This window comes from Natator depressus, chromosome 7, assembly GCF_965152275.1.
Source record: "Natator depressus isolate rNatDep1 chromosome 7, rNatDep2.hap1, whole genome shotgun sequence".
NCBI lineage: Eukaryota > Metazoa > Chordata > Testudines > Cheloniidae > Natator > Natator depressus.
The window spans coordinates 95,558,620-95,574,256 of record NC_134240.1 but is presented as its reverse complement, the minus strand read 5'-3'; the positions used below and the strand labels follow the sequence as shown (position 1 = coordinate 95,574,256).

At 39.3% G+C, this 15,637-nt stretch overlaps 1 protein-coding gene across 2 annotated transcripts in view; it reads right to left on the bottom strand.

Annotated features, from left to right (window-relative positions):
* The window catches only part of CFAP46 (cilia and flagella associated protein 46), a 143,636-nt gene that overhangs the window by 73,718 nt on the left and 54,281 nt on the right, over window positions 1-15,637 (bottom strand). For both annotated transcript variants that reach the window (XM_074959109.1, XM_074959110.1), the window contains 6 exons: window positions 14,226-14,445; window positions 13,806-13,955; window positions 11,545-11,649; window positions 6,719-6,900; window positions 3,316-3,447; window positions 1,424-1,589 (listed from right to left, as the gene is read on the bottom strand). In XM_074959109.1, coding sequence (XP_074815210.1) covers window positions 1,424-1,589; window positions 3,316-3,447; window positions 6,719-6,900; window positions 11,545-11,649; window positions 13,806-13,955; window positions 14,226-14,445 — 955 coding nt within the window. The remainder of the gene's footprint in view (window positions 1-1,423; window positions 1,590-3,315; window positions 3,448-6,718; window positions 6,901-11,544; window positions 11,650-13,805; window positions 13,956-14,225; window positions 14,446-15,637) is intronic.

Genomic DNA, 15,637 nt, shown 5'->3' with positions numbered 1-15,637 from the left:
CTGCCAAGGAGAACTTGTCTGACTTGATCAGAGCAAGAGAGCTCCACTGCATTCAGCCATGGAGCTTCCACGCTGTAAGGTGGAGCGACTCAAAGTTTGGATATTGGTGGGGGAGCAGGAATCGATGAGACCCTGGGAGGTGGAAGAGCCGAGGTGATGTGGATTGAATCGGGTCTCCCTGCTGCAGGCTCCTTGGGCTTGGAAGGGGGAGAGTGACCCCTCTCTGGCCTTTTTCTTTTTGTGGGGCACTGGGGACCGAGACTGGTGCCGCACAGAAGACTGTCTATGGATGGAGCCGTGGCGGTGCCGTGACTCCTTGGGGTCCTTCCTCGGCACCAGCTCGCACACCATCAGCGCCGGATCACTGTGCACAAACAAGGAGGTGCTGGGTGTGGGTTCTGCTGACCCCAGGTCGATTGTGGCTGGAGTGCCGCCTTCATTAAAAGGATCTTGAGTCTTTGATCTTGGTCCTTTAAGGTTCTAGGGTGGAACCCTTTGCAAATTCTGCACTTCTCCTTGTGGTGGCTCTCCTCGAGACACCACAGACAGGAAGAGTGTGGGTCACTTTTAGGCATAAACTATCCACAGTCCTCATAGAGCTTGAACCCAGGGGATCAGGCATACCCCAGACCCTGGGAAGCGTTGGTGAGGGGTGGGCTGGGGGAGGAACCCAAAAGGAAACTTAAGAACTACTACCTATCTACCTACCTAACACACACACGGAACTACTATAAACATAAAGAGTGGACACTGCCCAAACGTGCTTGCAATGCAAGAGCAACAGTTTGTTCCAGCTAGCCATCACCAGCGGGAAGAAGGAACTAAGGGGGTGGCGGGTCGGCAGGGCCCTATATTTGGCGCTGTGAAGGTGCAACTCCAGTAGGTGTCCGGGCCGATCCCACGGACACTGCTAAGGGAAAAGTATTCCAGGTGGCATGCATGCGGCACGCACACACCTGATTGGAATGGACATGAACAAGCACTCGAAGAACCTCTGTTCACTGGAGATTTTCTTTGACTATGTCCTGTAGATCAAGAACAATATGACCAACTATCACCACCAATCTGCAAGTTACTGGCTGATTTTTCCCGTATTTTCTTATATTAATATTTTGTATTAGTACCGTTTTTGTAAACTTCAGAAAGGGACACCTGAAAGTTGTAAGTTGCAGCAAATCTTTTTGAAGAAAACAGTTCCAGTTGAGAGGCTATTGATGAGGTGGGTCAACGTGTGTTCAGATGAGAGGAATATAAGTGCTCATAAAAGATGCTAGACTGATAAACTTGGAGTTTTCTCCCCTCCCGCAGGAAAGAAAATCCTGAAGTAAACATCCCTAGTTTCAAATAAAGCAACATTTTGCTTCAAAATCACAACTGGTCAGTAAATTCTACTAAAATATTGCTACTTATTAAATAATCTTACCTGCTTAATTTTAGATTCTGCTTTAATGATGTTTTTGAGAATTGTTTCTGTGGGCTCTTTAAGCTGTTCTCTGTCTAGTGAAGAACCTATAAAAGGTAAACATGCATTCCAGAAGTGTCTAGCTGCCAGCATTACAAGGGTACAGTTTCCTGTTTCACCTGCATATCTGAGGGAGAAAAGTATGATTAAACTGAGAAAAGACTGCCATTCATGCTAAACTGCATGCTGTAGTCACAATGTCTGCTAAGCATAACCATGGAACCACCCAACTCAGCTCCCTTTTGTGTCCTAATCAGGATTTATATATGTCTCCCTCAGATGACAGGCTTTTGAATTAACCCGCTATAGAAAGCATTTTCCATTTTGGGTAATGAATATGTTCACACCCACAAATAGCGGCTGTAAGAAATAAGTAAAAAGATATCCTTTTATATGATATCAGTAACATCTATGTGTTATATTTACTTGTAACCCATTTGAAGATTCTTTATTACTAAAACTGTTGAATTTGTACTTGGGAATCATAACAAAACTCTCTATTTTTAAACTATTGTGTTTTGTCTCCCAACCATGTTAATTTTTCATTACAGTATCATTTAAAAAAAAAACCTCTTAAACTACTATGTGGTTTCACACAGTATAATGAAGTACTGAAGTAATACGACGACACAACTTGAATGTCCCTAGTTCCATACAAGAATAGTTTCTGTGACAATATTCCATGCTATTGCTATTTTTGTGTCCTGAAGTTAATAATTCTTTCCCAGTTGTGGTACCATGCCATCTTTCTACTCAGTGGCTTAAATCCCATCATATAGCTGTAAGTAGGAATCTTGTGAAATAACAGACTGTTACCAGATGATGATGCCTAAGGCTTGCTCACTATGCTTACCAGAATGGTCATGGTTTCTGACAAAGCTATGCAATTTTAGCATTTTTTAAAAGTCTGTATTTTCTTTCATATAACTTGTCACTGGATATACTATTATAGCCAATGTTTTGTAAACAATATTTCTTGCTTCCCTCTTAGAATCTCTGTCCAGCTATGCCCAACTCAGTACAGAACACTTGATTTTGTATGAAGAAGTCTCTGTTCATCACTTGCATTTAAAAGAGCACAGAATTGTTTGCTTTAACTGGATATCCCCAATGATTCTGTTACACTGTTTCCTCGAACTTATCCGTCACACACTTTTTACTGGCTGATGGAAGGGAAAGAGCTGGAATATTGGCAGTCTCAGGTTAGAGCTTCAGATTCTCATCTATTAAAAATTCAAATCCTATCTACTTTTGACTGCCAGTGGGACCAATTATTTTCTCCTTTTGTTTGGAAGACTGATATTTTTCACTGTCCCCAGTACTATTTCCTACAAGTATTAGATCAGGGATCGGCAATCTTTGGCACGCAGTCCATCAGGGAAATCTGCCGGCACATCCCTTGGCCCACGCTACTTCCCACAGCCCCCATTGGCCTGGAACAGCAAACCGCGGCAAGTGGGAGCTGCGACTGGCTGAACCTGCGGGATGCTGCAGGTAAACAAACTGTCCTGGCCCACCAGTGGATTTCCCTGATGAGCTGCATGCCAAAGGTTGCCGATCCCTGTATTAGATAATAGGTTCTCCCTCATTTTGGATCTGTGGCTTCACCTTCATTGATTAGTAGTGACTTTAAAGATACTCATTTTGAAGCTCTAGCATCCAGCTATATGGGAGACATGAGTATTCAGTATTTTTCTGAACTGGAAGGTTCCACAAGATCATTTAAGTATTTCAGCCCACAAGCCACCTCTTGGAAAAGAAGAATATGTTGATCTGGTTCCAAAATAGGAATTATATCAAAATTTAAAGCTGCATTAAATTATTCTGCTGAGCCCCATCAAAATACAACATACCTTGCACTTTGAACAAAGGCTTTTGATGCTGCTAAGCGCAAATGTTTTTTTCCAGCCAAATTTTCCATGATACTCCTCCCCTGTATACAAGCAGCAGTGCTTAACATTTCTTGTCTTGCTGTGTAATCATCCCTGCAAAAAGACAAACAATTCACAATGTGTTCTAATCTTTCAACGGGAGAATGCATCCATTCCCATTGACTGTTTGTCTTTTACAAAATGGTGGTGTTACAGACTCTACTTAAACATTTATTCAGTTTCTACTAAAACTAAATTTGAAAATTTTTTTTATAATCAGATACCAAATTATGAAACTAATATGCGGTGTAGCTTCACTCAAACATTACTCTATACTTTACCTTTCTGGTTCTGTAAAATAATACTGTAATCATATTAGGGATACATTACAGAGATAAAATATGTTAGGGTTAGGACCCCCAATTTGAGAAACACTGGTCTCCCCCATGAAATCTGTATAGTATAGGTAAAAGCACATGGAAGACCAGATTTCGGGGGGGGGGGGCAGATTTCACGGTCCATGACGCATTTTTCTTGGCCATGGATTTGGTAGGGCCCTATATATGTTATACCAACATGAACGCTTGTGTGCACAGCGGTATGTCAGTGGGAGAGCTTCTCCCACCAATATAGCTTCTGCCATTCACGGAGGTGATTTTATTATGCTGACAGGACAGCTTTCTCCTGTTGGCATAGACCATCTTCACCAGACATGCTGCAGTAGCGTAACTGCATCGATATACTGTGCCGCTGCAGCACTGTACATGTAGACATGTCCTAACACTAATGCAGCTTTCTCTCTCTCGTTCTCTCTTTTTATATATACGCACACGCAAATGCAAAACCCTATTCAGACTTTTACTGGGGCTCCAAGATTAGGCCACAAATCTTTAGACCTTCCACTACAAAGTATTTCCAAGGCTGCATAATACAAAATGGGAATTGACTGCCTAGGAAGGAGTACTGAGGAACGGGATATAGGGGTCATAATGGATCACAAGCTAAATATGAGTCAACAGTATAACACTGTTGCAAAAAAAGCAAACATCATTCTGGGATGTATTAGCAGGAATGATGTAAGCAAGACACAAGATGTAATTCTTCTGCTCTACTCCTCTCTGATTAGGCCTCAACTGGAGTATTGTGTCCAGTTCTGGGCACCACATTTCAAGAAAGATGTGGACAAATTGGAGAAAGTCCAGAAAAGATCAACAAAAGTGATTAAAGGGCTAGAAGACATGACCTATGAGGGAAGATTGAAAAAATTGGGTTTGTTTAGTTTGGAGAAGAGAAGAATGAGGGGGGGATCTGATAACAGTTTTCAAGTACGTAAAAGGTTGTTACAAGGAAGAGGGAGAAAAATTATGTTCCTTAACCTCTGAAGATAGGACAAGAAGCAATGGCCTTAAATTGCAGCAAGGGTGATTTAGGTTGGACATTAGGAGAAACTTCCTAACTGTCAGGGTAGTTAAGAACTAGAATAAATTGCCTAGTGAGGTTGTAGAATCTGAATAATTGGAGATTTTTAAGAGCAGGTTAAACAAACACCTGTCAGGGATGGACTAGGTAATTCTTAGTCTTGCCATGCATGCATGGGACTGGACTAGATGAGGTCTCTCACAGTCCTACCATTCTATGATTCTATAAAACACTGACATTTGTTAGTGAGAACTTTAAACTTAGGCAGCAACTTTAAACAATAGAACTATGTACAAGGCTCCAGATGAGCGCACTTCTCATCTTCTCCCTGTGAATTTATTCAGGGTGGGGTGGAATGAAAGAGGTCAGTTCAAGGAAAGAAAGAAATCAGGTAAAAATGTTCCATTCTGAGACATTTGGATGTCAAAGCTTTAAGAGAAAAAGGATAATATATGTATTTTTGCAGGGAAAAAAATTCTGTTGTATCTATATTATGCAAACTTTTAAAAACCAAACTGTATGCACAGAAGAGAATAAAAAGAAACATTTTCAAAAAGTGAACTTACTTTTACTGCATTACCAGGTCCACCTGGCCTCGCACCTATCCTTTAGAGCAAAAACTATTATGCAATAATGATTATGACCACTAGAGGTTACCAGTGTTCCACTGTTCACTTTTACACTGAAAAAATGAAAACCAAAGCAAATTTAAGCCCTATTTTACCCTAATGTTGCTCTTTAACATACCAAAATGAAAAATTAGTATTCTTTGCATTTACACGGGAGAAATTATGACACATCCTGGACTAAAGTTCTGTGTCAAAGATGAAAATATTTTATCCATTAATTGTTTTATGAATTGAAAAGCCTTCAGAGAGCTGCTCTCTATGATATTCAAGATCTCTATATATTTGAATGTCTCATTTTGCTGAAAGATTTGAAAAAAATGTAGAAAGTCAATTTCCTAGTGAATGGCTGCAGATGATAAAGAGCACATGTTTTTCCAGTTAAGGTTAATGTCAGCATTTAATTATGCTCAAAATTTTCCATCCAGAATTACCTTTTTCCCTGACAGTATAAAAACATTATTATTAACTGGGCTAATTTCATCCATTTTTGGTCAAACCACATTTCCTTTTTGGGCTGCATTTATACATCTGGGGATCTTCCTTTCTGGATGATAGGGCTGTATCAGCAGATCCTCAATCTAGTGTGGAAGTTGCCTTAATCCCAGATATGAAGCCAGTTTTCAGACTTCAACTCCTTTGTTAACATTCTCATTGCACCTAGGTACTGCAACATAAATGACAAAGCCTATCTTATATGGGCTACCTCCATCTCCATCCCCCATGTGGGGAAAGAGTAGCTGCCACTGGGCTCGGGCTCCTCCTCCTCCTCCTCCTCCCACAGAAGTGGTCAGGGAATGGATGAGAAAAGATGTGGGCAGTCTTGGCACCACCTCCAAACTGCATAAATTCAGTCCATGCATCAAACCCAGTGCAGTCAGGGACACAATCCTGCATCACCAGAAGGGCTAGCACAGATTACCTTCCCCCTGGAATGAAGTGAAAGCAGGAACAAGATTGTGAATGTTAGAGGCCCTAATTTAGGTGAGCACATGCTTAACTTTAAGCATATGATTTACTTCAATGGGCCTTTAGCATGTGTTTACATGTTTTCTTGAACTGAGTCAAGGACACTCAATCTGCTTCCTGCATTGCTCCTTACTCAGGCTGCATTGTAAGGTTATAATCTAACCCTCAATGCTCAAACAGTGCTGGAACTGCTAACCACAATAGAGTGAGTAAGAGGGAAGTTTCAGCTTTTACTCTTAAATACAGTTTTTTACGCCTTAAACCAGATCCTTACCTCTAACAATTTTGATTATATAATCACAAAAATGTACGTATCTTACTGAATGCTTTGATGTTATTTTATGTTATCATGGAAAATTCTGTATACTTACATTTCATGTTTCTTCACATCTGTATCATACAAAACTGCATCATCTAGTTGTAAGGTTCTTTGGGAACAAGTCATCACTATTTCATGGTCATGTGATGCATACGCAAAATGTGTAAGTCGTGTCAATGTCTGCAATTCCACTAATGGATCTGACCAGTTGCATTCTAAAGTCATTTTCACCAACTGCAAATAATAGCAAAAGAAATATGTTTGTCAATCACTTTTCATACACAGTATGCAAGGATATATTAAATATTTTATAAGTCATGCAACAACTTTGTAAAGATTCAAAGAAAACAACATATATAAAGGTATGATTACATAATTCTATTTCTGTCCTTCACTTCGTACTGCCCCATATATGATATGACTTTCTCACTATCAGTGTAGAAGACAAGCCCTGATTCAAATAGCAGTTTGCAGACCCACCACCCTTTTTGATTCAAATCATCCTGATTCTCACAAACACAAACTTTTAAAAAATGTATATACAGTAATTTAAAGTTATCCCATCTTCTCTTTGTTGGTCTTTTAGATTGCAAAATCTTTGGAACACAGCCCATCTATCTTTGCATCTTGTATAATATCAAACACACTGTGTTCACTACACAAACAAAAAGTTACTAATTACAGGCAAAGAAAAATATGGAATGTGACCTACAGAATTAGAATTGGGAAAGAAAGGTTATTTATGATGACTATAGTTCTTGAAGAACATTGTTGGCATAGTATCAGAGGGGTAGCCGTGTTAGTCTGGATCTGTAAAGGTGGCAAAGAGTCCTGTGGCACCTTATAGACTAACAGACGTATTGGAGCATAAGCTTCTGTGGGTGAATACCCGCTTCATCGGATGCATGTTGGCACAGATTCCTACTCTTGGCATATGCCTGCAATCCATACATTGAGTCAGAATCTTCTAAAAAGAAGACGTGTATTGGGGCTTGGTGCTGAATGCCAAACAGAAGGACTGAGGTTTCCAACTTTATTTTTAATTCTTTCACCTACTGGAACCTCTATTAGAGCCAAATAAGAGGAGTCAGATTTTAAAAATGGTGCATTCAACATTATATTCTGTTTCTGAAACTAACAGAATTATCATTTGAATCTTTAAGCTGGCCCTGAGGATCTGTGGGACAATTTACTCAAAGAACTATAGTTACTGGTGTGCAACATTTCTGCAAACAGCAAGGATACTTATATATAGGCTTAGTTATATGTCTAGATAGTAGCTAAGGGTCTTCTTAACATACAGACCATGTAATCTGAATTCCCTGGTATTTGAGTAAAGCTTAGTGAAAATTACTGAGTTGGTTAGTGGATTGGTACAGGGGAAATTTAGTCAGGATTTTGGGGGGTTGCAGCATCATTTTAGTTTATGAAACTGGGTATGGGAGCTCAGCCATCAAGACCTAGATCTCATGAACTCTGTGGAGACTTATGCCTTCTAAGAATCCAATCTTTAGGGACAGTTGAAGAGCAACTGGCTATGAACACAATAACTAATAGCAAAGACTGTTTTAAGTAAAACAGTCAGGTTTTTTAAGTGACAAATCTGAGGAACTGTTCCAGACTGAGACGTACAGGAGGTTTTGGAAAAAACATGATAAATTAAAGAGCAATACATCACCAGGACAAGATGATATTCACCGAAGAGTTCTGAACTCTACTAACAGAACTAACAACTGTGGTACATAACCTATCACTTAAATCACCCACTGTACCAAATGACAGGAGGGTACCTAATGTAATGTTAATTTTTTTAAAAAGCCACACAATTACAGGCTGGTCAGAATAACTTCAGTACCAGGCAAACTGGATGAAACTATAGTAAAGAACAAAATTATCAGACACACACAAATATGATATGTTGGGATAGCATCAACATGGCTTTTGTAACAGGAAATCATGCCTCACTAATCTATTAGAATTCTCTGAGGGAGTCAACAAGCATGTGGATAGGGGTGATCCAGTTGATATAGCGTATGTGGACCTTCAGAAAGCAAGGTCCCTCACCAAAGGCTCTTTAGCAAACTAAACAGTCATGGGATAAGAGGGAAGGTCCTCAGATGGATCAACAACTCGTTAAAAGACAGGAAACAAAGGGTAGGAATAAATGGTCAGTTTTCACAATGGAGAGTGGTAAACATAAGGGTCTCCCAAGGTTCTGTATAGGCAGCTGTGTTGTTCAACATGTTCATAAAATGATCTGGAAAAAGGGCTGAATAGTGAGGTGGCAAAATTTGCAAATGATGCAAAATTCCTGAAGATAGTTAAGTCCTAAGGTGACTGCAAAGACTCACAAAGGAATCTCACCTAGCTGGGTGACTGCGTGACAAAATGACAAATGTAATTCAGTGCTGATAAGTGCAAAGCAATGCGCATTGAAAAACGTAATTCAAACTACACATACAAAACTATAGGGTCTAAATGATCTGTTACCACTCAAAGAGATCTTGGAGTCATGAATAGTTCCCTGAATACCTCCGCTCAATGTGTAGCAGCAGTCAAAAAAGCTAACAGGAACCATTAGGAAAGGGATAGATAATAAGACAGAAAATATCATAAAGCCACTGTATAAATCCATGGTACACCCACACTATGAATACTGCATACAATTCTGGTCGCCTCATCTCAAAATAGATATATTAGAATTGGAAGAGGTATAGAGAACGGCAACGGGAATGATTATGGATATGGAACACCTTCCATACAAGGAGAGACAAAAAAAGACTGGGACTGTTCAGCTTTGAAAAAGAGAGAACTCAGAGGGGATATGACAGCGGTCTATAAAATCATGACTGGTGTGGAGAAAGTGAATAGAAAAGTGTTATTTATCTCTTTCCATAACACAAGCACTAAGGGTCACCCAATGAAATTAATAGGCAACTGGTTTAAAACAAACAAAAGGAAGTATTTCTTCATACAACAGTTAACTTCTGGAACTCACTGCCAAGGGAACTTGTGAAAGACAAAAAAAATTAGGTTAAAAAAATGAGGTAAGTTCCTGGAGGATATCTCCATAAACAGCTATTAGCCAAGATGCTCAGGGACGCAACCTCACGTTCCAGGTGTCCCTAAACTTACAACTGCCAAACGCTGGGACTAGATAACCGGTGACGGATTACTCAACATTGTCCTGTTCTGTTCATTACCTCTGAAGCGACTGGCAATGGCCACTGTCAGAAGACAGGATACTGGGCTAAATGGACCATTGGTCTGACACAGTATGGCCATTCTTATGTTCTTAATTTTTCACGGTATCCTTAGAAGACCTTACTGTACTAAGTTTATATATTATTGTGGGCTGTGATCATGTGTAACCTCTCTGGGGGCAGATGTGAGATTTGGGAATTCAAATGACTACACTGAAAATGTGCTAGACATATACGAACTTTGGGACAATAAGTGTTAATTGGATTTCCTGGGCAAACCCTACAGCAAGGATAACGCAAATTTCCCAACTCTCGTTATACAAAAACCAAGACTTTTGAAGCTATGACCTGAGAAGAGGGTTTGTCTACCAATTACCTGTTACATAAGGCCACGATTAAAGGCTCAAGCTGTATAAAAAAAATGGCTGATCTGCCCAGTCTGTGTTCTGGTTCTAAGATGGATATGTACTAATATCCACTTGTGGTTTTTAAAAGCCTGAAACTTACAAGAGCAAGAGGTTGGAACTGACGGTGACCTCTGGTAAGCTTTTTAGCATGAATGTAGTTTTTTCTTAATATGTTTTCTATGTAATGCTTCTACCTCAAGGATAAAATGTGCTTGCTTATAAGGAGCTTAAAACTGGAGGGAATACACTAGTCATAGCCCTCCAAGGGAAAGCAAAGTGAAGGCACAGGCCTTTTGGGCAGTCTGGCTTGGTGGGGATATCCAAGTGTACAGCAGGGAACTGTGCCCCTTTAAGTCCCTGGTCAGGAGGGAGAGAGATGTGAGTTTCCACCAAAAGAGGTAACTGCTGAGAGCCAGAAGCCTGAAGTCAGTGCCCTTGGTGGACCATGGAGGGGGAGTATAGCCCTGCCCTGAAACTGGGGGATATAGCTGATAACCTGTACTGTGGATGATATACAGAGATGACTACAAAATAGACCCACAGAACTCAAAGACAACTTTGACAGCTTGGGATATAGGCCAGATTCTGTCACTCTGACTCATGCTTAGTAACTCAATGGGGTTTCATTTGGAGAATGGCACTAATCACCATGAATAATGGTGGCAAAATCTGCCCCAAAACAAATAGTCACATACTAAAGAAATTGTGGATAGTGATGCATTACTGCCTTCCTGAGACACAAATAATGAAAACCTCTTCATGTTCCCTTAAATGGCCACAGGTTCTATTTGTGCCCCACTCTCAAGACCTCAAGAAGCGACTAGAGAATGCTTGAGGTATGTGTTGGTTTGGGTTTTTGTACAGTATTTTCAGCACAGAGCATCCGTTAAGTTGTCATCTTTGCCACAGAGATGAGAGACTAGAGGTGTGGTCTGATGTTGAATGCAACTTTACTAGTATCTGGCAGCTCCCAGCACAACTTGGTAGAATATCAGGGGGAATCTTGCACTTCCACTATTTTATTGTACCCATTTTGTGGTTAAATGCAGAGATTTAATCTCCAGGGATGTCAATTTACTAATTGTTGTGATCATTACCTTAACTTTAAAAAGTTTTAAAAGAAAATAAAAAACAGTATAGCTCTCTAGCAGAAATAATTTTGTATCCAACTATGCAAAACGGAGATTACAGAAAGATACCAGCAACATCTACAGTATGTAGACATACATCTTATCACAAGAAAAACCTAGTAAAATAAAGCTAAATACCTGAGACAAACTGGGAACAATAAAGTCCATGAGACCCAAGCCATTACATGAGTACATTTCCAAAGCAACAAGAACTTTTGTGATTGGATTTTGTCCCTCGCCAGTCTGAGAAGCAAGCAATGTCACATTTATTCCAAACTTTATGCATATATAAACATTATAAAATAATGTCAATTTATTAATTAGACAAAGGATATATTTTAACTATCTTTGGGAATATATATGTAGAACTCTCATTGGCATTAAAGGGTCACTTAGCTAAAAGAAAAACTGTTCACCTGTTTTTATTGTGTTCCTAAAATGTAAATTTTTATAATTTTTATACATTTAATTTCATTCATAACTCCTGTCAAATCAAAACTCCAATAGTTTCAATATGAAAGAGATTAGCAACTATGCAATGAATATATATATATATATGCTACAAAATTCTGACATCATGGTTTTATTAGATATATTTTATTTTTATGTTTTTATTTAAAACAGGCATTCCCATTGAAATACACCAGCAAGAACAAAAATTCAAATTAATAATATAATTCAAAGTAATAATAATATTCATAATTATATAATGAAAATATCAATATTATATGTTTATTGAAATATGCTTGAGGTCTCGTAGCATTTTATAACTCTATAAATGTATATCTTTAAAAGATGGTTTCAGAGTAACAGCCGTGTTAGTCTGTATTCGCAAAAAGAAAAGGAGTACTTGTGGCACCTTAGAGACTAACCAATTTATTTGAGCATGAGCTTTCATGAGCTACAGCTCACTTCATCGGATGCATACTGTGGAAACTGCAGAAGACATTATATACAAAGAGACCATGAAACAATAATACCTCCTCCCACCCCACTCTCCTGCTGGTAATAGCTTATCTAAAGTGATCATCAAGTTGGGCCATTTCCAGCACAAATCCAGGTTTTCTCACCCTCCGCCCCCTCACACACAAACTCACTCTCCTGCTGGTAATAGCCCATCCAAAGTGACCACTCTCTTTACAATGTGTATGATAATCAAGGTGGGCCATTTCCAGCACAAATCCAGGTTCTCTCACCCCCCCCACCCCCCTCCAAAAACCACACACACAAACTCACTCTCCTGCTGGTAACAGCTTATCCAAAGTGACCACTCTCCTTACGATGTGTATGAAAATAAAGGTGGGCCACTTCCAGCACAAATCCAGGTTTTCTCACCCCCCCCCCCCAAAAAAAAACACACACACACACACAAACTCACTCTCCTGCTGGTAATAGCTTATCCAAAGTGACCACTCTCCCTACAATGTGCATGATAATCAAGGTGGGCCATTTCCAGCACAAATCCAGGTTTTCTCACCCCCCCACCCCCATACACACACAAATTCACTCTCCTGCTGGTAATAGCTCATCCAAAGTGACCACTCTCCCTACAATGTGCATGATAATCAAGGTGGGCCACTTCCAGCACAAATCCAGGTTCTCTCACCCCCCCCCACACACACACTTGGGGGGGGTGTGAGAAAACCTGGATTTGTGCTGGAAATGGCCCACCTTGATTTTCATACACATTGTAAGGAGAGTGGTCACTTTGGATAAGCTATTACCAGCAAGAGTGTGAGTTTGTGTGTGTGGTTTTTGGAGGGGGCTGGGGGGGTGAGAAAACCTGGATTTGTGCTGGAAATGGCCCACCTTGATTATCATACACATTGTAAAGAGAGTGGTCACTTTGGATGGGCTATTACCAGCAGGAGAGTGAGTTTGTGTGTGAGGGGGCGGAGGGTGAGAAAACCTGGATTTGTGCTGGAAATGGCCCAACTTGATGATCACTTTAGATAAGCTATTACCAGCAGGAGAGTGGGGTGGGAGGAGGTATTGTTTCATGGTCTCTGTGTATATAATGTCTTCTGCAGTTTCCACAGTATGCATCCGATGAAGTGAGCTGTAGCTCACGGAAGCTCATGCTCAAATAAATTGGTTAGTCTCTAAGGTGCCACAAGTACTCCTTTTCTTTTTAAAAGATGGTATAGTTATGATATCATATGACAGTTACCACTATTTATTTCTTGTAGCTAAAAACAGAAGGTAGAAATAAAATAAACTCAAGAGAGTCATTTCTACACCCCATACAAAAAACTAGTTGTCCTTTGTAATGTGTTAATGGGAACAACCAAATCTTATTCTCCATTTTGCATTCAAAAAGTGTACATATTCTCATATTTTCCATAGTTAAGTATGTTATATGTATTCATTTTTCACATATGATTTCACAGAATCTATACCTCATCATCAGTTCCAAGTTTATGCCCAATTTGTTGCTGAAGTAACTGTTTTGCTTTCACCCAGGTAGCAATGATCTGTTGTCGTACAGCAATAGGTACCAGTTCATTAGGTATGTTTCTATTTGTCAAATTCAGGGCAAATTCACAAACCTAAAATCCAAGAATAAAATTAAACTTAGAACATGAATCCATAGCCCAGCACTTGTTATGAATACAATGCATTCCTCAGAGGGTATGCTGAGAATACCGCATATTTATCTGTCTAACATCTCTATGGGGCAACTGAGTTAAAGGATAAAGGCTCCAATTTTCCAACTTGAGCTGTGAGTGTGTGCTTGTGTGTGTGTATGGTGGGGAGAGGTTTTTTCCCCCTCCAAATATAGTGGTTTGATAGGAAACAGAGCAATGAGAACTTTGTACCTCTAAGGCCGCTTTAATATCAGGGAGTCCATTTGGATCCACTGACAAAGGTTGGACACTGTTTGTTTTTTCAAGCCCCTTTATTGAGGACCTTTTACTTTTGTCTGTTGCTGCATCTATCTTTTTCTTCTCATCAGTTTTCAAAACTGATTTTGGAATCCAACAAAGAATTAGGCCTCGAGCCAAAGCATTACATAACATCACCAAAACAACAGTATTTCTGAAAGACAAAACAAAAAGACTAAGTGTTAGAAACATCTCCTTAGAGCAAAATAAAGGTGGCACAGAAAGATGATTAACACTTCTCTAAATTCTAAGTTTCCCCTGGAAAGCAAACTTATGAAACATTTGCAAAATAACCTTAAAGAAACACTTTCACATTGGAGAAAAAGTTAAAATATACCAAAGTTAAGCTTAGCTAAATTTAGCCTTCATGTTTTTTCATAATGTCCTTTCCAAGGTGTTCTACATTAAGATCCGCCATTGCCTCCTGGAAAATATTCTATTTATGAAACGTTTTGTCTATGTTTCAGTTCAAGATTTTTATTACTCCTCTACACTCTCACTTGTATTAATAAGAGTATTTGCACAAAAACACTCTTATGTCAACTCCTCTTACGTGAAATCATACTTCTTGATTGTTGTAGAAATTAATGCAATGTTACAAATAAATTGTTGAGCTGCAATTAACAACACCTATAGCAGATATTCCTTCTGGTAAAGCACAGATCAACATCTGACTGAGGTATCTCACAGTAGCTGTGGTGCCCCTATTATTAACTTTTCTTTCCCCGTTAATGTGCATTTTACATAACTACATGAGGTCCTGGCAAAGGTGACTCCAGAACAAAAGATGATTACTGCTTCCTTGGCGTACTCTAATCTGACAACATGAAAAAAATGTTCTTCTGTGTAGACTACTGGAAACAATATTAAGGCACATATTGTAGAAAGTGAGTACCAGAAGTAGTAAATGGAGTTTAATTTTTTTATTTGACTTTTTGCCATAAGTCAGGCATCCTTTTTTTTCTGCCACCTGTGGTTGTGCATAAAGTATTGCCACTGTCAGTGATGGAGTCCCCATCATCATTGTTGCATTCTTCCTAAATGCTAGCAGTACTGGGATTTCCATATTCCTCATCCAAAATTCCATCTCTCCAATAATCAACAGCATCCTCACTTCCTCCATATCAGTATCAACAATACCTGTTTGTTTTTATTGAAAAACTTTCTTCTGGGTCTCCAAGATTCTAAGTGATTAGCTCAAAACTAAGAATGGCAACTACATAAGGTACAAGTTAGAGTTAACACATTTTTGCAAAGAGATAGTACAATAGCTTTAATCACTAACTTTTTGTTCCCATTCATGAGTTTTCAGTTTTAGAGGCAAGATGGGATTCTTTATACCAGAT